At 39.9% G+C, this 21,845-nt stretch overlaps 2 protein-coding genes across 2 annotated transcripts in view; one reads left to right on the top strand and one right to left on the bottom strand.

Annotated features, from left to right (window-relative positions):
• The window catches only part of KATNA1 (katanin catalytic subunit A1), a 35,034-nt gene extending 34,601 nt beyond the window's left edge, over positions 1-433 (top strand). The window contains exon 11 of the mRNA XM_079939129.1: positions 233-433. Within this exon, the coding sequence (XP_079795255.1) occupies positions 233-431 (199 nt within the window). The 3' untranslated portion in view covers positions 432-433. The remainder of the gene's footprint in view (positions 1-232) is intronic.
• Positions 434-2,043: 1,610 nt separating this feature from the next.
• GINM1 (glycosylated integral membrane protein 1) lies at positions 2,044-21,459 on the bottom strand. Its single transcript, XM_079939889.1, has 8 exons — positions 21,221-21,459; positions 16,766-16,825; positions 16,499-16,595; positions 11,054-11,205; positions 10,348-10,504; positions 9,671-9,804; positions 8,141-8,304; positions 2,044-2,966 (listed from the first exon to the last, which is right to left on the bottom strand). The coding sequence occupies exons 1-8, from the start codon at positions 21,338-21,340 to the stop codon at positions 2,855-2,857; spliced, it is 996 nt and encodes a 331-aa protein (XP_079796015.1). The 5' UTR covers positions 21,341-21,459; the 3' UTR covers positions 2,044-2,854.
• Between the last annotated feature and the right edge of the window lie 386 nt (positions 21,460-21,845).

Below are 21,845 nucleotides of genomic sequence, written 5' to 3'. Positions count from 1 at the left end.
TTCTTTATATTATGGTACACTTTTAATAAAATTGAATTGCTATCTTATTATATCCTTTTAATTCTTCTTGGGCTTTTTGCTCAGATTCAACTGCTAAAAAAACAAGTCAAAAACAGGCCTTATAGTCCAGTACTGGATTCTATGCAGTACTACATATGTATATGTAATAAGATAATTACAGAATAACATATGCACTGAAACATTTTTTTGTTTACACGTTTTTAAAACCTAGGGATGCATCCTTGATGGCAATGAGAAGGCGTATTGAAGGCTTGACCCCAGAAGAAATCAGAAATCTTTCAAGAGAAGAAATGCACATGCCTACAACTATGGAGGATTTTGAAATGGCTTTAAAAAAGGTTTCTAAGTCAGTATCTGCTGCAGACATTGAAAGATATGAGAAGTGGATATTTGAGTTTGGATCATGCTAAATTCTCACATGTAAACTGTGAGAAACCTGCATTAAGTGTTTGAATAATAATTAAAAGTAGTATGTCATTGCACCAAGCGCTATATTTTTTTAAATTTTCATAATGGTAAGAGTGAAAAAAAAGTATGATTCTGAATAAAGGAAATTTTTAAAAGTTACAAGCAAATATGTTTTACTTTAGCATTACTGTATTTCTCTTTCACTGACAACAAATGTTGCGGCACAGATGCCATTACTTAGCTTGGAAAACTGTCTTATATGTACATCTAAGTATACTATCTTCTCTTCCACTGCCTGCGGCTGCTGTTCCTTCTAAAGAATAAGACTGGCTCTAGCTCCACAGGTGCCAGTGGATAGCTGAAAATTCCTGAACATTTTTATACAAGTAGCCATTTGATGCATGGACCACACCCAGTGTGCTTTCCTTCCTGCGTGGTGTTATGGTAACTTCCCTCCTCGTCCTGAGAGAGCTTTAAAGGCCCTTCATTTTACTGTGCATTTAAAAGGAAAAAATATATACATCTATATAAAACCTTGCCTGCCTGACTTTATTCTGCCTGTGTAAGAGGCTGCACTGTAGGCGAGTAGATACTTTTCAGCCCGTGCTGCTCACTGTATTCCAGTGAAACGCATTAACCCATCACTCATGGACACAAAGCATAAATAAAATACGTAATAGTTAATGGTGGAAGTAAAAGTTAATAAATGAAATAAAGGTTAATGGTATAAAATTTTAGGTAAGATTTTTGTTTATAATTACTTGTAAAAAACACTGTGGCATCCCAACCATAGAAAACAGAGCCTCAAGAGGACTGAGTGTCTTGCCGTGGTCCCAAGCCTCACAGGTAAGGAGAGAAGTCAGGATGGGAATTGCTGACTGCAAAGTCTGCACTCTCCAACAAAAGCCTCCTACATTGTTCTCCTCACTACAATCTTCAAGCTTATGCTTAATGGATGAAATAAGACCCTGTCATCACTTAAAGTTAGAACTGGTGATTTCTAGCAACTGAGAGAGTGAGGAGGACATAAAAAAATAAAGTGTTACCAGCTGGGTGACTTGAGGATCAAATTGTAAACCGCATACTATGATTTATTCGCCTATAATATGTAGATAGCACATTACAGGGCTGTTATTCCTTATTAAAAGCACCTAGGCAGGACTTGCCTGGTGGCACAGTGGTTAAGAATCCGCCTGCCAATGCAGGGGACACGGGTTCGAGCCCTGGTCTGGGAAGATCCCACGTGCTGTGGAGCAGCAGCCCTGTGCCATAATTACTGCCCGCACGCCTAGAGCCTATGCTCTGCAACAAGAGAAGCCACCACAATGAGAAGCCCGCAACGAAGAGTAGCCCCCGCTGACCGCAACTAGAGAAAGCCTGCGTGCGGCAACGAAGACCCAACCCAGCCAAAAATAAATATTAAAAAAAAAAAAAACAGGCAGAATGAAACATCACTCCTTTACTGCCTTCATCTTTCCTCCACACATACTTCCATTTAGCCAAAATCTAAGGTGGTTGGTCTTAAAAACGAGTCATTTCTTTTTTGAGTAATGTGTTTTAAATGATGGGTTGCAATCAAAAGAAGAATTTTAATAAGTATTATATGTCCTAGATCACATTGTAAAATATACGTCAATTTGGGTGATGGTTAAACACTATTGTAGGGTAAATAAGATTATATTTAGAACCACAAGAGCAAAGGCATGTTGTAATTCCCTGATATTGATGGACTCATTAACTGATGTGAGCCTTGGTTTCAGCCAGTGTTATGTGAAAGCAGCTATTATATATAAGTAACTCGCACGTGAGCAAAATTTTTATTCCAAAAAGATTGTACTTTTTTCTTCAAAAAAATTTATTTTTAGAGTGAGAACATGTCACTGTTTTAAAATCCTGGTTCATTCAAGGTAAGTAGTCTTGGTACAGGATACAATTAAATCATGATATACTTCAGTGATTTTATACTGAGTCACATACTTAATATTAAGGCACATTGTACTCAATAAAAAAATAAGTGTTAAGTTCTTGAGCTTTTAAATTAGAATTTCATAAAGTGCTTTTCATAAAGTCTTATATATTATAGCAATTAAGTGTATATAATTTCATTAACAAAGGCACCTTGAAAAGTATTGGCACATGGCATTTTGTCTTGCCTTTTTTTTTTTTTTTGGTAGTTTCAAAGTTTCTTCACATCTTCTCTTCCATTTCATTTAAATTTTCTTTAATAACTCACCATCTGAACAGCCAGCCCCATTAATAAGGTGAACTTTAACTATCACTTTAAAGGTCAAGTTTTAGGCAGTTTTAGGAGTTTAGCAATTTCTTTACTGTACAAACTGATTCCTAACGATTTAAAGAAAATTATATTCGAGTGGCAAATTTGAACCAATAGACTAATTCTGAGTCCATGATTTGAGATGGTGTATTAAACACATGTTTTATCTTCAGGGTTTTCTGCTGTTTTCTCAGTACCATCTGGATATAAGTTGACAGCTGTCACAGGCATAACATTCACTTTATCCAACTGAAGAATTCCTCTGAAATAAAAAATTAAAATTAAAGTAAGATAGGGTTACTTCGAGGTTATAATTAAATATATACCTGATGTTAGGTAATTTTGCTTCATTTAGTTTATGATGGTTATATAAATCCTAAGTCCAAAGTTCACTTTAACCAAACTGATTGAGGGAACAGAAAGGAATAAGAGGAAGTTCTTTACCTGGTACTGTAGGAGATGACAGGGTAAGTTACAGATCTCCAAGGCAAACAGAGTCCTAGATTTGCACAAGTTGGGCAAAAAGACTAGGCCCAAGCATCTTTCTAACCAGTACTCCAGTGGAACGCAACCTTAGATCTTTAGACAGCATTTCTCCTTCTGTTACTAAAATACCTGACCAGGGAGATCTTTGGATTGGATCCAAAACCCTGTATTGCAAGCTCAGTATTACCCTAATTAGAATGTAAACAGAAGTTGTTTATAGACCTGAACAAGCTGATTCTGAAGTTCACAAGGGAGAAACTGCAAGAATAGCTGTCACATTTTTTTTAAAAAGAACAATGCAGAGAAGAGACAGTTGCCCTAACCAGCTAGCAGAGAATTTATTAAAACACTTTATTAAATTAAAACCATACCATGCTACTGAAAAAAAAAAAAAAAACTATGCTACTGGCACAGGAATAGACTAGATCATTGGAAGAAGAGAGTCCAGAAACATGGGAATTTAGTTCATAATAAGGTAATATTCCAAGTCAATGGGCAATAGAACAATGGCCTCTCTGGGAAGCAAAATCAACTAGCTCAAACAATACACAAAAGTGATGGTAAAAACTAAGTTTTAAGAAAACAATGTAATTTTAAGATGGGAAAGGTCTATTTGAGAAAAAATTAAATCCTAGAAGCCATAAAGGGAAAACATGAATTGCCCTGACCCCAAATTTAAAATTTCTGTATGACACGGAATACCATAAATAAAAGCAAAAGACAAATCATAGTCTGGGATTTAAAAATATACATAAAGTTTCCCTGGTGGCGCAGTGGTTGAGAGTCTGCCTGCCGATGCAGGGGACATGGGTTCGTGCCCCGGTCCGGGAGGATCCCACATGCCGCGGAGCGGCTGGGCCCATAAGCCATGGCTGCTGAGCCTGCACGTCCGGAGCCTGTGCTCTGCAATGGGAGGGGCCGCGGCGGTGAGAGGCCCGCGTACCGCAAAAAAAAAATAATAAAAATATACATATACATATATCTGCAATACATATTATGTATGTATAACAGACAAAGGAGTCCTACATGTTAATGATTACAAAAGGCAATACAACTGAAAAATGGGCAAAGGTTCTAAACAGGCATGTCACAGGAGAAATATATACAGCTAAGCATCACAAAGATGCTAGACTTAGCTAGACCTAGACTAGTAAAGATGGTAGTAAGAAGAAAATGGAAATTAAAATGAGATTTTTGTCCACAGTATAAAAAGCAAAAAAGATTGCTATCAGGTGTTGAGAAGATGTTAAATACATGTACTCTGACCCAGTAATTTCACCTTTTAGGACTCTATCCTACATAAATATACATGTGCAAAGAGACATATGAACATTTAAGAATATACACTAGAGCATTATTGGAAGTAACATGAAATTGGAAATTACCTAAATGTCTAATGGAGGAATGGTTATATTATGGCATACCCATACTGTGAACACTATGCAGCAATAAAAAGTAAGTCCATATATGTATTGATAGGAAAAGATCTTAAGCCCATGGTTACCAAACTGCACTGAGACCCCTGGCACGGCTCACAGAGGTGCTACAGAATATTTAAAAATTTCAAGACTTCTTCAAACAGAGAAAGAGAAATATCGTATGATATTGCTTATATGCAGAATCTTAAAAGAAATGATACAAATGATCGTATTTACAAAACAGAAACGGACTCACAGACTTAGAGAATGAACTTATGCTTACCGGAGGGGAAGGGTGGAGGGAAGGCACAGTTAGGGAGTTTGGGATTGACATGTACACACGGCTATATTTAAAAAGAATAACCAACAAGGACCTACTGTATAGCACAGGGAACTCTGCTCAATGCTATGTGGCAGCCTGGATGGGAGGGGAGTCTGGGGAGAATGGATACCTGTATATGTATGGCTGAGTCACTTTGCTGTGCACCTGAAACTACCACAACATTGTTAATCGGCTATACTCCAATATAAAAAAAAAAGTTAAAAAAATTCAAGGGCTTCCCTGGTGGCGCAGTGGTTGAGAGTCCGCCTGCCGATGCAGGGGACACAGGTTCGTGCCCCGGTCTAGGAGGATCCCACATGCCGCGGAGCGGCTGGGCCCGTGAGCCATGGTCGCTGGGCCTGTGCGTCCGGAGCCTGTGCTCTGCAACAGGCGAGGCCACGACAGTGAGAGGCCCGCATACCGCAAAAAAAAAAAAAAAAAAAGAAAAAAAAAGAAAATTCTAGACTTTATGTGTAATACTAGCTTGATGGTAGTTCACGATTTTAACATTACATTGTACTACACATTCTTTTTTCAATGAGGTCCCATCTTTGCAAAGCTGGATTTTGGACAGTTATTGTGATAAAAAGCAAATACAGTACAAAAAAACTAATGTTGAATGGGAAATGAGGGTGGCAGTGTCCAATCTGATTCTAAGATATGAGTATTGTGTAGTGCCCTGTAGGTACACAATCCCATTGGTAAGTTAAGAAACAAAAAATATTTTTTCTTTCAATTTTATTTCTGGCCTAGCTAAGGGCACCAAGAAAAAATTCCTGGCACACTTGAGTGCTATGAACCAAGAAAGTTTGGGAACCTCTGTTATAAGTGAGTAATACAATTTGTGGGACAGTTAAGAGTCTAGATTGATAAACAATTATAAGTATCTAGTATACAATTACATCAATACACAGAATTTGGATAAAAGATGCATACCCAAACAGTTAACAATTACGACCTCTAGATACAAGAATTAAAGAACAGGGAAGTGAAAAGGTACTTTTAACTTTCTGTATTGATAAAATTTCTACTACCAGAAAGAATCCTCAGTACAATTGCCAATGATAGAGTATACTGAAAATTAGTTTTTAATTTTACATTGCATTTTTTCACACAGAGGAGCCCATGATAAATAAAACATTTGGTAAAAGAACCATTTAAAAATTTACAACACTGTTTTCTATGTAGATTTGCATAATAAAGATAAAAAAAAAAGTCCTGAGCTTCCTGGCAGTCAAAGGAAAAAGGAAGAAACTATTAAGTTATAGAATTTTCATTATCAGGAAGAAATGGGAAATGGGAATTCTCCAGGGGAAACACAAACTAAAAGGTGGGAGGGGCACTAATATTTCTTTACTCTCATTTGCTCTGTTTGTATTATGACTTTGACCTCTAACAATCCTTTAAGGGAGGCATTAGTTCAGTGTTACACATGAAGAAATGGAAATTTTGAAGACCTCTTGACAAGCAAGTGGAAAAAAAGCAAATGTTTAAATTGGGTCTATTTTTTTTTTTTTTTTTTTTTTGCGGTACGCGGGCCTCTCACTGTTGTGGCCTCTCCTGTTGCGGAGCACAGGCTCCGGACGCGCAGGCTCAGCGGCCATGGCTCAGGAGCCCAGCTGCTCCGCGGCACGTGGGATCTTCCCGGACCAGGGCACGAACCCGCGTCCCCTGCATCAGTAGGCGGACTCTCAACCACTGCGCCACCAGGGAAGCCCTGGGTCTATTTTTTTAAAAAAATAAATCCTATGGTCTTCTCCACATAGTCCAATGTAATTTAGCTAAGCCAAAAATTGTGGTCATCAAGCTTCCCTGGTGGTGTAGTGGTTAAGAATCCACCTGCCAATGCAGGGGACATGGGTTCGATAACTGGTCCGGGAAGATCCCACATGCCGCGGAACAAATAAGCCCGTGCGCCACAACTACTGAGCCTGGGCTCTAGAGCCTGCAAGCCACAACTACTGAACCCGTGTGCCACAACTACTGAAGACCGCGCACCTAGAGCCCGTGCTCCGCAACAAGAGAAGCCACTGCAATGAGAAGGCTGCGCACCGCAATAAGGAGTGGCCCCCGCTCGCTGCAACCAGAGAACAGCTCGCGCGCAGCAAGGAAGACCCAGTGCAGCCAAAAATAAAATAAATAAAAATTTAAAAAAAAATTGTCATCTCTATTGAGATTTACTTCTAGTAAGACTAAAATGACTATTTAACTTGTAAAAATGCCAACAATAAATTCATAAAATAATTTCTTACAGTTAAAAAAAAATCAAGCTGTACAGAAGGGGAAAAAGGGAAGGTTCTCTCCACTCCTGCTCTCATTCTCACTTATTAGACATAACATCTCCCTTGTCATTCTGGAAATCTTCTGTGCATTTATATACATATACACGTACTTTTTTTTTACCCAAATTGGATGATACCATTAGGCAACTTTTTTCCCCATCTAATACATCTTGGACTTCTTCCTTTTATTTATTTATTTATTTGCGGTACGCGGGCCTCTCACTGCTGTGGCCTCTCCCGTTGTGGAGCACAGGCTCCGGACGTGCAGGCTCAGCGGCCATGGCTCACAGGCCCAGCCGCTCCGCAGCATGTGGGATCTTCCCGGACACGAACTCGTGTCCCCTGCATCGGCAGGCGGACTCTCAACCACTGCGCCACCAGGGAAGCCTGGACTTCTTCCTTTTATAAGCCACACAGAATCCCACTGCATGTGTGAACCATTAGCTATCAACCTCCACCTATAAACAGTTCAGAGGTTTCCTCTTTTGCTTTTGTTTTTTGTTACAAGCAGTGCTGCCGTGAATATCCTGTTAGTCTTCAAAAATTTACTTCATTTTAAATTGATACTTTGGGGTTGAAAATAGTGAAGCCCTCGTTTCATTTCTTTCTTATTATACACATTGCCATTTTCCATTATAGAGATTTGTTTCCTTTCTCTCTCTAATAAACTAAGTTCTTACACAGCAGAGTTTGTCCTATCCACATATGAATTCCCAAGACAAGTGTCTTGACCATAATAGGTATCTAATAAATGTCTTTTAATTTTGCTAACGTTGAAAGATGGGCTAGAACAAAAAACGATGTTATTTTCCCTCCCAATTCTCTTATCCTTCCTAATGTTTATATTTTCCACTCTGAAATAGAGTAAATACAACTACTTTTTAATCATTAAAAATACTGAAATTGATCCAAAATAAGAAATACTTACTTGTATTCACAAACTGGGAAAAGCACCTTTAAGATGGTTATTACTATAACTGCTCCTATAATTCCAACCACCATGACATTCAAAAACATAAAGAATACTGGGAAAACACTACACCAGAACCTGCACAGATCTTTTCTGAACTTTTCCATCCACTGACACATCACCTTTAAAAAAAAAGGGTTTTGATTAGATATGCAAGTTTCATTTGAGCTCTAAGAAACTTTAAAAATTATGTTCTAGTTTTGGGTGATGATAACATTATATACCTTGACTGTGGTGGTGGTTACATGGGCGTCTACACCTGTCAAAACTTATCTAACTGTACATTTTAAGTGGGTGCATTTTATTTTTAAATGTACCTCAGTTATTTACAATTTAAACAATTATGCAAAACAGGCACAGAAATGTTGCTATACTTTACAATTATTTACACTGCTGTCTAACTGTAAACCAAGTGAAAATAATTGCTAATTGACAAGAAGAAGGCTAGTCCACTTACATAAAATGGACCCGTCATCTATGTGTTTCCAATATTTGGAGGACAAGAGACGGAGAGACAGAGAAACATATCAGTCGCTTTTGAAACAGACGGGGCATTCACTGTGCACAAAACCTATTTCTGTACTTAAACAGTGACAGAAGAAACTCAGGTGTGCTTTGACGGCATGGGCTTTGAAGAGTCTGTTCTTGGGCTTCCTTGCTCTGAAGGAGATGGGGCAGACAGTGAGGGCGCTAGAGTTCAGGCAGCACAAAGTGACCCCACGTAAGCACTCCTAACCTTCAGTGAGAATCTCTTCAAAGAATCATTTTGACTAACCACAGATCCTGCTCATTTAAATGTAGATTATTCCGAGTGAGGGGCCTAGCTAACATAGAGATTCCAGGATACTCTCTCTGAACCCAGAATATCTTCCCAGTCAGCAGTATAAGGTCACTAAGAATATACAAGTCCCTAACGGTGCCAGCGCGTACTTACATTTGCACCCATCCTATTTCAGTCCTCACAACAACCTGACGAGAAAGGCATCACTTTACGGACCTTTGTTGTACGGATAAAGGAAAAGGTTAGAGAGGCTAGGAACTTGTCCAAGATGACACAACTAGTGAGTGGCAGAAGCAGGATTCAAACCTAGGCAGTCTGATTCCAGAAAGTACACTCTTAACCAAGTGTGCTTAGTCACTGCACACGGTCCTGAGGGGACCATGCATGTGTGTTTGTGTTAGAAGTCACAGAATACTAACAGACAAATGGGGACATGAGAAAGCCTCTGAAACGGAAGATCCCAAACAAAATGAAATCTAATGCCTTAATCATCATTATCTGACTACATTACTAAGTGAAACTTGAAAAGGAAGACAGGAATACCTAAAAATACCACAGTAAAACAGTGCTGAGTTCATTATTAACAACATCCCATGGATCCAATCCTCATGGTTTCCACCTCATTTTAAATGCTGACATTTATTTTCTTTACCATAATCATAAATGCTTGTAGTATGTATAAAGAGAACCCCAAACGCCCGATTTACCTTATACGAAGACGGAGGCTCTGCTCTGAGAGGAGTTTCAGGTAATTTGCCAGGTAAAGCATCTTCATTTACAGTGGTTTCCACATTCCTGATAAGATACTGGCTGGTGGTCTGCAATGAACTAACACTTTCTCCTGAGGAGGAAGAGCCAGGTTACCAAAATGCTAGGCATATGCTGGTGTCCCTCCCACCAGTCCTAAGACTACTACACCAGTAACATTTCAGATAGCAAGAACACACATTTTTCCAGGGGAGAAAAACAAACATTTGATTGTTTAGCTTTAAATGCCAGAAAGGAACCCCAAATTTAGACAGTTAACAGGGAGCTACAGCAGTTATGATTCTGTCACATAGAAAGTCAAATTTTTTCAAGTTCTGTGTTTCAGTGGGAAAAATGGATACTTCCTCCTCTAAATGAACTTAAATGAATGACATTCTTATTATGTATTTTGTGATGATTACCCAGAGTAAGAGTAGATAGATGATTACAGCAAAATGTCACTCTGTAATCAGCATTGATCACATTCTGCAAAGTCCTCAAATGGATATATAAAGCAATACATGTTACAAAGCATTTTTAAGAGAAGCTTACTTCGAAACATATTAATTATGATTAAAAAGTTACCAACTAAAGAAATAATTACCTTAACACTTTAAATAATGGTATTCTAAAGTACCTTTTTTGGAGAGGTTGGGAAGGGTAAATAAAATGTCACTGTCTCGGGAAATCGAGTACAGCATGCTTTCTTCCAAAGGCAGGGTGTAGTTTGAACGTCTGAGTATTCCCTGATTCTTAACTAAAATATCTATTTCAGTAACGTCCTTCTGTTGAGCCTATGAGAAAATATAAGCAACTCTTTACTTTAAATAATGGCACAAGCTGGTAAGAAACTAAGACTGAATTTTCCTCCCTGATTTCTGAAACTAAAAACCTTGTCCTAGTCACACACAATTCCTCTTTCTTCCCCCCCCCACTTTAAGGCATTTAATTTGCAACTTTAATCACACTCCTGTGTGCTCACTATTAGAGGCTCGCTCTCAGTTCCATTTCATTGACTTAGAGAGACTTAGCCAGAGGAAATGGCAGCAGAGCTACGAACCAAATTCAATCTCTTCACTTACTTGCTCTGTTTAATGATATTTACTATATTTTAAAGTGATATAAACATGTATGAATAAACATGTATGAATATGATCTTTTTTAAAATTAAGACTTCAAATGCTAAACAAGTAAAAAATTCTGAGTGACTGGATACACGCAACACTAACGTAACTTTGTTCCTTATTAAGTCAGAAATAAATAGTAAAATAACTGAACACATGCATAACACCGAGCACAAATCTTTATAATTTAATTCTCAATTAGTAAGCATACTATCTTACTTGTTTTCCATCAATCTCTACTACCTCTTCTTGAACGACAATTAGTTGCAAACTGGAACCAGATGTCATAGGCCACTCATGAACTAAAATCCTTACACTGACAATTCCAAAATATCCTTTTTCCTCCAAATTTTCCAGATTTTCATTCTTCACTATAAAAAAAAAGTAGTGACAGCTCTGAACAAAAGTTGCCACCAAGTCAGTTGCTGCATTTGATTATTTTGATGACATTTACATGGAACGAGATGGTTGTATACCAATATCTTTGCCTTTCTTCATCTCTGACCTCATATTGATGCTTCAGATCTATGAAAACAAAGACAACTTGACAAATCCTTACAATCTTTATACTCATTTGAAAAGGGGAAAATGCTTGATGGCCTTTAGGTTTTGTACCGAACTCCACACTAGCCACGTCCTTCCTATTCTTTTATATACACTGTCAATGAGGAACCGACAAGGCGTTAACTATTTACAAAGCAGGCCAGAAGACACAGACAATCCGATGTTTTAGCAAAGTGAGCACGTTCATCCATCCAGTCATTCGTTCACAAAATCCAGTGATAGAAGGGGCCCAAGCAGTAAGGACACTTGAGGCTTTTCTCAATCCTGTCTCCAGTAAGCGACTCGTTACTGTTGGAGAGGTCAGGAATGGGGAAGAGGGTGGGAGAGCCCTTAATGACTCTCCACCAATGGACGATGGGGTAGGATCAGCTACCGGCCCTGCTCCTCTCTAGCTCAGAATCCCCGCCCCACCCTGGCAGTGACGGGGTGTAGCAGTTGCAGCTGGCTTATAAAGCCAAGAAAGTGAAAGAGATAGAAAAAGATAAATCAATAGAAACCAACGAAACTGCCGCAAAAGAAGCATTTTGCTTCTGTTCCTCAAATGTTATTGTCTGAGAATTACTTGCCAGAAAGGAACCCAGATGGAAATTCTGCATGCATATCCAGCTATTTAAAGTGATGCTGTGCCTTTGCAGAGCTGTTCCCTTGATCTAGAATGCTCTCCATGGGCTTCCCTGGTGGCGCAGTGGTTAAGAATCCGCCTGCCAATGCAGGGAACACGGGTTCGAGCCCTGGTCCGGGAAGATCCAACATGCTGCGGAGCAAGTAAGCCCGTGCACCACAACTACTGAGCCTGCGTTCCAGAGCCCACGAGCCACAACTCCTGAAGCCCAGGCGCCTACAGCCCGTGCTCTGCAACAAGAGAAACCACCGCAGTGCGAAGCCCGCGCACCGCAATCAAGAGGAGCCCCCGCTCACCGCAACTAGAGAGAAGCCCGCGCGCAGCAACTAAGACCCAACACAGCCAAACATAAATAAATAAATTAAATAAAGTTTTAAAAAATGTTATAGAATGCTCTCCATTATTCACTCTCCTCCCATACATTTTTAATAAACTCCTACTTGGGTAGTTCTAGATACCGTATCCCTACAATGCTGAGTTCATGCCTTTTTTTTTAAGCACTAACTTTCTCGTAGTGTAGCTCTTAGTTTAGAAACCTGTCTCCTCAACTAGGCTGAGTTCTTTGAGAGAATGCATGAAGTTTATTGTTCTACAGCCTTTGTGAATCAGTGATACCACCCAGAATTATAAATACATAATTTAAAGTAAATATCCTATCATAAATTGTCAATAATGTTCAGACACCTGGTTGAGTGGTTCTAAATCCTAACTATGCATCAGAATCACCAGGGAACAGTATAGATGCCAGAGCCTCACTCTAATCTTAATAAATCAAAATCTCTGGGGGGTATAGACTAACATTTGTAATTTTTTAAACAGGTACAGATATTTTTATTGAGAAACAAGTGGCCTAACCCTTGGTCTCAATCTTCCTTGACTTCTCTATTTCTGTTAATAAACCCACCCTTCTCCAACCTACCAAGGACAGGAATTACTAGGTTACCTTTGACTTCTTCACCCTCATCCTCTGTATCCAGTCAGTTGCTTCCTTTGGACCATTCCAAAGTATCTCCTATATTTGTCCTTTCCATCTCCACCTACCTCCCCACCCAATGTCTAGTTCATTAGCTACTTACTATTATGATACTTACCTATTCTCCCCTTCTGTAACCCCTCCCCCCTTCAAACCATTCACACCACAGCACCAGATTAATCTTACCATGACATGGTTTTGATTATAGTCTCCTTGTGCAAACGCCTTCAGCAGCGCCCCCGTGACCTCTTTAGTGGTTCTCTGCCTGGTCCTCCTTCTTCAGGCTCGTTACAGTGTGCCCTCTCTCTAGTCTGCCTAACTTCCCTCACATCATCTGAGGCTCCTAACTGGAAAACGTCCCTTCTCTCGTGGTCCATGTCAGTGTTTTCACTGTTTACCCATCAGCCTCCCTCATGGAACAGTGGGCTCCTCGTCAGCCTAGTTGTATGCCCAAAGGCCAGTGCACGAGGACACAGATTCAATGCATGAGAAAATGCAGTCATATAAATACATCAAAGCAGGGACCCTTCAGACTCCAAAGCTGGTACTGCTGCCGTAGAATAAAACTAATAAGAACAAAAGCCCTCCATATTCTGACTTTCCCTACTGAGGTAGACAGCTTTCCCAAAGGGCTCTCAATGACCCTTGCCTTCTGACGTTCACGCCCCTGTGTAACTGCCCCCTGCCGAGTGTGGGCTGGACCTAGTAACTTGTTTCTAACAAACAGAATACAGCAAAAGTGCTGGAACGTCACCTGTGTGATTAGATTATAAAAGACTCTGACTTGTGTCTTGCCGGTGCTCTCTCCCTGACACTGTCTCTCGTACTCTCACTGATAAAGCCAGCTGCCATGTTGTGAGATACTCTACAGAGAGGCCATGTGGCATGGAAATGGGGGAGGCCTCCAGCTAACATCTTGTGAGGAACGGAGGCCTCAGTCCAACAGTTCACAAGCAACTACATCCTGTCAACAACCATGTGAGTGCGCTAGGAAGCGGGCCTCGCCAGTCGTGCCAGAGCCAGAGAGCCCGGCTAGGCCAAGCTCAGATTCTTGCCCTGCAAGAACTAGGAGATAATACTGACAAAGACTACTAACTTGGGGGTGAAATTGTTACACAGCAGTATAACTAATGTATCTACAAAGAAGAAATTTTTTTTAAAGAATTAAGCATAGAAGACTTTTTGTTGTAGTTGCATTTAATGTTTTAAAGATTCTTGTAACTGATAAGATAGGCTTTTACTTCCACTTTCAAGGAAACAAACCCTGTGCAACTGGGATGACTAGAAAGATGACTATAACGAATAAAGCAGCCAGACTGCACTCCACGGCAACTTCCTAATAAATATAGCATCAGTGGAATATTCTTCAAGCCAGGAATGGCTCTTCCTCTCCTAGCTATGATGGACTAGCTTGTAGCACACCAAGTCTCTCACTGAGAACCACTAGAAAACATGTAAAAAGATAAACACACAAACAGACACTCAAATCTGCACTAAAAAAATACTAAGGGGAATTCTTTAGGCAGAGGGAAAATAACCCCAGAGGGGAGCACTGATATTCAGGAAGGAATGAAGAACAATGGAAAGGGTAACTGTGAGGGTGAACATAAATGAATACTGGACTACAGAAAACCATTAAGTATAATTATGTTGCTTAGTGCTTAAGAACCCAAAGAGTTAAAATGCATGACAATAGCAACACAAAAGCAAAAAGGGGGTAATTCCCTGGAGGTCCAGTGGTTAGGATTCAGTGCTTTCACTGCCATGGCCTGGGTTCAATTCCTGGTCGGGGAACTAAGATCTTGCAAGCCACGTGGCGCAGCCAAAAAAATAAAAATAAAATTTAAAAAAGCATAAAGGGAATCAATGGACTTTACATTTTCTAAGGGTCCTACATTGGTTGGGAAATGATAAAAGTACTAGTTTACTGATCTCAAGGGTAACCATTAAAAGAATAGTAAAATAATATAAAAACCAACAAGATAGAGGGGAACGATGAAACAAAAAGTAAATAACCCAGAAGAGGGCAAAAAAGGAGAAGAAAAAGAAACAGAACAGGTGAGACACAAATAGGAAACAAATAATTAAGAGAGAAGATCTAAATCCAAATACATTAGTTACTACATTAATGTAAATAAATTAAAATTCCAACTAAAGACAGATTGACAGCCTGGATTAAAAAAAAAAAAAGAAAGAAACCACAAGTATATGCTGCTTGTAAGACATTCACCTCAATTATAAGGACCCAGGAAGACTCCAAGAAGATGGAAAGATACCACAAAGCAATCCACGTCCCTCCCCCATGCCTGGCCAAAAAGCAGTGATTAGTAAAATAATACAGATAAAGCTGATTTTAAGGCAAGAACATCACTAGAGATAAATAAGGACATATTATAATGATAAATGAGTGGATTCACCAGGAAGACATAACAGCTCTAAATATGTATGGATTTAGTAATATTGTGTCACAATATATAAAGTAAACACTGACAAAACTGAAAGAACAGACAAATATACATAGTGGAGATTTAACATACCATTCTCAGTAACTGATAGGGCAAGGAAAGAAATAAACAAAAGAATCAGTAATTCCATAAAGGATTGAACACGATTAACAAATCTGACCTGACATATATAGAACATCATATCCAACTAATTACATAATTAACTTTTTTTCAAGTACACACAGAAAACAACATTTACTAAAACTGACCATCTGCTAAGCCATACAGCAAGTCTCTAACTTCAAAGGGTTAAAATTATACAGATTATATCTCTGATGATAGAGGTGGAATCAGTAAAAAAAAAAAAAAAAAATCCCAAAATGTTTGAAAATTAAGCAATATACTTCAAAATGACCCACAGGATAAGGAAATATCACAGCAAATAATTAGAAAACACCATGAATGGAATGATAATAAAGATATATAATGAATTAAGTATGGGATACAACTGCTCAGAGAAACATTTACTGCCTCAAATGCATATATTAAAACAGGTAATAGGAATACTATACAAATTTTTCATATCCTTTATTTCATTCAAATAATGGCACATTCCAATGTAACATATTTGCTTGTTTTTAAACAACTCAAGATTTTAAAAGGTTAAAAAGGAAAACATTATATGGACATAAAGGTGGAAGAATCAGAAAGACAAATCACTTTTCTCTTTATTTTTTACAACTGTGATAAGCACTCCTCTGAAGATTTTGTCTCTTGCTTGTAAATCTCCGTTTACTACCTCCAGGCACATTCTTACATTGTTATCAACCTACCAGACATGAAGTTCCAAGCAATGCCAATCGCATGACAGAGAAAATGTGAATATGCCAGAAATATAAATATAAAGTAGGAAAAGAGTACACACAAGTGTTATTATATACTCTAGTAATGATGTGTAGTATTAATTTGAAATGGAAATATTTAACATCAAAGAATTGTGTTTCACTAATTTAGTATTATTAAAAATAGAACAATTACGGAAGTAATTTAGCAGTACTTACCTATCAAAGTCTGACAGCTTATTCGGGTTACACCACTATTTACAGGGAAGTCATTTACATATACCTGTCCACTCTCATAGGTTATGTTAAGAACAACCTTAAAATAAAGCAGCATATACATTAATTCCAATGGTTTACAAATGATGACAAACTCTTCATGTCAAAAATACATTATCTAACTAAATTGGATATATAGATAAAAAATAAAATAGGCTGCATGATACTTAGCTAAGTGATATAATAAAAACATAACCAAAAGAGACAAACCTGTTCTTTAGATACCTCCCCATCATCTTTCAGGGTAGTTACATTAATTCTGATGCTGTCCTGCAAAACAAATATACAAATTGGGCAGGTATGCGCTTCACAAACTGAGAATAACTCAGTTCTTTTTCTTCTCCCCTCAGTTATACTTATTGTATGATCACTTAAGGCAACATTAAAAGACCACTTTTAAAAACTCATCAATTTCATCCTTACAGCCTTTTAAATACCCTTCACAATTCCAATTTTTTATAAACTATATACTTTTCCACTTAATTGTGAAATATATCACATATCTGAGCATATAAAATGCAAATATAGAGTTTAAAAGAAAAGATTAACACTCACATACTTACTACCTAGCTTAAAAACTAGAATGTCATCCACACCTTAGAAGTCCCCTGCATGACCTTTTCTGTCACATTCCCCTCATGCCCCTCAGAAGGAATCCCTATATTGTCTTCTATGTTAACATTTCTTGCTTTTCTTTATAGTTTAACTAGCTGTATTATCTCTCTCTAAACAACATATTGTTGTTTATATGAGTGGAATAATATAATGTATTCTTCTGGAACTTCTTTCATTTAAAACTGTTATGTATGCAGCTGTAGACATTTATTTACAGCATTGTGTAATATGCCATCAAATTGTTACCGATTTACTTAACTGTCCCCTGTCAGTGGACATTTGAAATGTTTCCAACTCTATTGTTTTCATATACAAAGTTTCTCTAACCCTTCTTACATGTGTCCCCTAGTGCCCAAGGACAAGGTCTTTCAGTGCACAGCTTCAGTGCCTCTCAAGGTATGCTCAAAAGCACTCTGCTCAAATATTTAAGTTTACTCATGACATGCTTACTACAGACAAGAAAGCATTATTCTAAGTAATCAGGGTCACAGGAACTATGATTTGTTATCTGTAAATCAAATTCTTTCCTAAATGTATTCACAGACAGACATTGTTATCATAGAATGAAAACAAGACTCCTCTTAAATACTTTTTTTGTGAGGGTATTCTTAATTTTGAAAAGACAAAAATTATTCTAAACATCAAACCAATATACAAGTGTATTTCTTGGCACTGTGCGCAACTCCAATACTTTATATATTTCTAACAAATGAGAGACCAAGACTGAGTGATTTTATGAGATTGGCTTGATTCCTGGGACAACCTGAGGAACAGGATTCTAACATGTAAATTCATACCATTTATTCAGGATGACTTTGGTACACTTCCCAACTCCCATAGGAGCCCAGGAAGCTTTAGGACTAGTGATTCCTCAGATCCAGCCTGGCTTTCTCCTGGCCCACGCTTATCTAGAATTAAGTGTGGGCTAGAACAAATAAACTCATCTCTAGAACAAACTAACATTCAATAAATCATCAAGTTGGTGGCTATATTGTTTTATGCCCAAATTCCAGCCAAGAATTCATTCCTCTTTTCAAACTAGAGGATCTGTTTGAAAACTGTAGACTATAGTGCTCTTCTAATAGCCCAGAGATAACCGTCCACTCATGGTGTTATGAGAAACCTTTTTATAGCTTCTGCCTTTCAAGTAGAGAACATACACTATATTGTGAGTAATTTATTGCACTTACATACATCATTTGCCCAGTAGAAATATGCGGTTTGTAAAAGACAATTAGCAGACTGTATAGCGCACTATATTTTCCAGAAAACTAACTTCAATTAAATTCCTTTTGACCCTCTTGAATGATTTCATATCAGGGGAAACTCTCATCCCTTACTGCCTCCTGACCCAAAGTTCAGAGCCAGCATATTTCTTGTTCTTCCTGAGAGCCTCTGACTGAACTGAAAGTTCAGGCTTGTCAGCCAGGGCAGTGTATGCTTAGAAAGTGAGTGGCAGAACTGAAGTTTCTCCCCACTCATTTTCAATTCTCCTCTAATTCCTTCACTCACAAGTGCCCATCTGGAACAAAATGGCTTCCTAAGGACAAAGGTAATAGATACCTGGTTTAAAATAAGTCTGAGGGAAATACATGAAATACTTACACATATAAGAAAATAAGTGTCCTCTGGATGCCTCCCTCTCTTTGGGGACCAAGTCATTTTAATACTAGAAGAATGTACTGTAAATTTTTTTTTATTTCACAATCTTTGTAACAACTTTTCCCCAAATTTTTTAAAATTTCACAATCTGTGTAACCTCAACTTCTGACAACTACATGTGTAAACAAAACATAAAATGCGGGACTTCCCTGGCGTCGCAGTAGTTAAGAATTCACCTGCCAATGCAGGGGACACGGGTTCGAGCCCTGGTCTGGGAAGATCCCACATGCTGCGGAGCAACTAAGCCCATGTACCACAACTACTGAGCCTGCACTCTAGAGCCTGAGAGCCACAACTACTGACCCTGCGTGCCACAGCTACTGAAGCCCGCGTGCCTAGAGCCCGTGCTCCACAACAAGAAAAGCCACTGCAATGCAAAGCCCGTGCACTGCAACGAAGAGTAGTCCCGGCTCACCGCAACAAGAGAAAGCCCGCGCTCAGCAACGAAGACCCAATGCAGCCAAAAATAAATAAATAAATTTATTTTAAAAAAAACACAACAGAAAAATGCTTATAACACAATAAATATGAGTCACTGAAGAGATACAAGGAGAATTTTTCTGACTTCAACCAGTTTTCTTACAGTTAGGTCAGGCTGGATACAAAGATGAACAAATGAACAGATGTGTGTAGTAAAACATAAATGGTAGTTTAAGTTGGCATTATTCAATACGGTATCCACTAACCACATGTGGCTATTTACGTTTAAGTTAATTAAAACTAAATAACATTTTAAAAACTCAGTTCCTCAATCACACTGGCCACATTTCAAATACTCAGTAACCACAGTAGTCTAGTGGCTACTGTAATGGGGAGAGCAGACATACACCATCACTGCACAAAGGTCAACTGGACAGCTCCTATCAAATATGCATGACCACTGTAAAATTCTTTCAAATGTTCTGTACATTAAAAATTTTTCACAGTAAAACTTTGTGAGATCAAGAGGCCTCAGTTTCCCATATACACCTTTCCAAGGAATGAGATTCTCCTTCTAGTTGCACACCATTCATTTAACCTATGAAATTCTGAGTGTAGATCTGGACCTTCCAAAAGTAGAAAGAAGTCATAAGGAGAACTGAAATGATGAACTCACTACGAGCCCCACGGTGTGGTGTATTTTCAGCTTGCAGTCTAAATGCATTTTTTTTCATATTATAGGAACAGACTCAAATGTCTTTCGGGTTCATAAATAACTATGATGAATCTTTAAAATCTGGAAAAGGGAAAAACAATGTCTCTATTTCCAGAACTCTAGGAATTATTTCATTTTTATTTGGTCTCTTGATCTCACAACCATATTTCTGAACAGCTGCAACTGTGGTCCACATACTTCAGATATAAGTGGTTCTTAGAGCTTGGGATGCTGTGGCTTCTTGGAATGTCCCAAGAGAACTGAAACTATGATATGCTATTATTCTACCCAGGAAGGGTAACGTCGTAACCCTCACCCCTGAATTTTGAGCATTCAAGTCTTGATATAGTAAGAAAAGGCGCACCTATGTCGTTTCTTTTCATTCTGGGAAAATCGCATTTTAAAGTCTTCAGACGCTTCCCTACCACACATTGAATTAATGAAAGGCAAATACTGGTTAATTCCACCCGGCCAAAGCAGTAAGAACCAGCCACCCTTCAGGACAAGCATGCAGTGGTCCCTAAACTTTAGCCGACCTCGGGATCACCTGGAGGGCTTGCTGCAACAGACCGCTGGGTCCCCACCCTAGAGCTTCTGATTAGCGCGTTTCTGCCAGGTTCCCAGGGGATGCTGGTGCGGCTGGTTCCACCGCGCTCGAAGATCAACTCCTCTAACAACTCCCGCCAAAGGGACGACGTCGGGGTCAGCGTTGGCCTGCAGCCTCCCTCCCTCTCCGGCCCAGCGACCCGGCTGGCGTGCACCCGGAGCCCTGCACGCCGGGGGAAGGCAGGCATTCCTTCCCGCCGCCGGCCGGGGCAGACAGGTGGCCCGGAAACGCTCGCGCTCGCTCTCAACTGAGCAACTTCCACGTTTCCCCAGCACTTCAACACTGCCTCGCCCCAGAGCCCGGCTCTTTAGGCGCCATTACAAAAGGCTGAGATCACTAGTGATCCGCTACTTTCGACGGCACACCCCCATCAGGACTGCAACTGCCTGGACTGCCGCAACAATCGGGTTCGCTGCGCCGCGCTGAACCTCAAACTGAAGAGCCTCTTTTGCGCTCTCGCCTCCCCCATCCCCTGCCGCCTCCATTTCCTTGGCTGCTTCTCCCCACTCCCGCTTTGGGGGCCCGGCCCCCAGACCACGGCCTGCCCGCCGGAGGTGGGAGGCGTCGATGGGGACGCCGCAGTCCCACGTCCCCGGTCCCGGCTTCTCCTGAGGATCCCGGCAGAGCCGCGTCCGCCGTGACCTACCTTCGGGGCTCGGGGCAACAGCGTCGGCTCAAAGGTGCCCGTCGTCAGCCAGCCGGTGACTGGCAGCGCCGCGACGATGAGCAGCCGGAGGGCGAGCGGCGCCCGCGGAGCGCCCTCCATCTTGGACAGGCCGGCGGCTGGCGGCTGGCGTTGGGGGCGGTTCGGGGGCGGCTGGGAGGCAAGGGCCAAGCTGGCCCGAGGGGCGGGGCCTTTACGAGGGGAGGGGATTGGAGGGGCGGGGCGGGGGCGGGGAGAAGGTGGGGCGGGACCCGGAAGGCTCCGAGAGCTGCGGAGGTCTAGGCCTCCGGGCCGCGGAGCAACGTTCCGGGGCGGAATCAAGTCAACAGAAGGTCTGATTCCGTCATTAGACCGGCACTCTGATTTGGAGAGAGTTTCCTCACCTAAAAGAGTGTAAACATTTTCATTGCCATTACTTTTGAATCAGTATATACTGTATGTGTACATAGGTATGTCTCTGTGTGTATATATTTACATATATCTACAAAGTGAAAATAGTGGTAATGTATCAGAACGCTGTTGTACAAGAAAATAAGGTATATCACGTTTAGAGGGGCAGATTTATTAAATCGGTACTTCTCACCATGGTTGCACTTGGTAATTGCCT

This window comes from Stenella coeruleoalba (assembly GCF_951394435.1).
Source record: "Stenella coeruleoalba genome assembly, chromosome: 12".
Lineage (NCBI taxonomy): Eukaryota > Metazoa > Chordata > Mammalia > Artiodactyla > Delphinidae > Stenella > Stenella coeruleoalba.
This window is presented reverse-complemented; position numbering and strand designations above follow the sequence as displayed.

What these genes read in the sequence shown, in the direction of transcription:
- GINM1 (XM_079939889.1), bottom strand. Translation starts at nt 21,340, where the DNA reads ATGGAGGGCGCTCCGCGGGCGCCGCTCGCCCTCCGGCTGCTCATCGTC. An exon ending in TAGAGATTGATGGAAAACAA is followed by an intron (nt 10,505 to 11,053) that starts GTAAGATAGTAT and finishes ATTTTCTCATAG; the next exon opens with GCTCAACAGAAGGACGTTAC. An exon ending in TCCCAACCTCTCCAAAAAAG is followed by an intron (nt 9,805 to 10,347) that starts GTACTTTAGAAT and finishes CTTCCTCCTCAG; the next exon opens with GAGAAAGTGTTAGTTCATTG.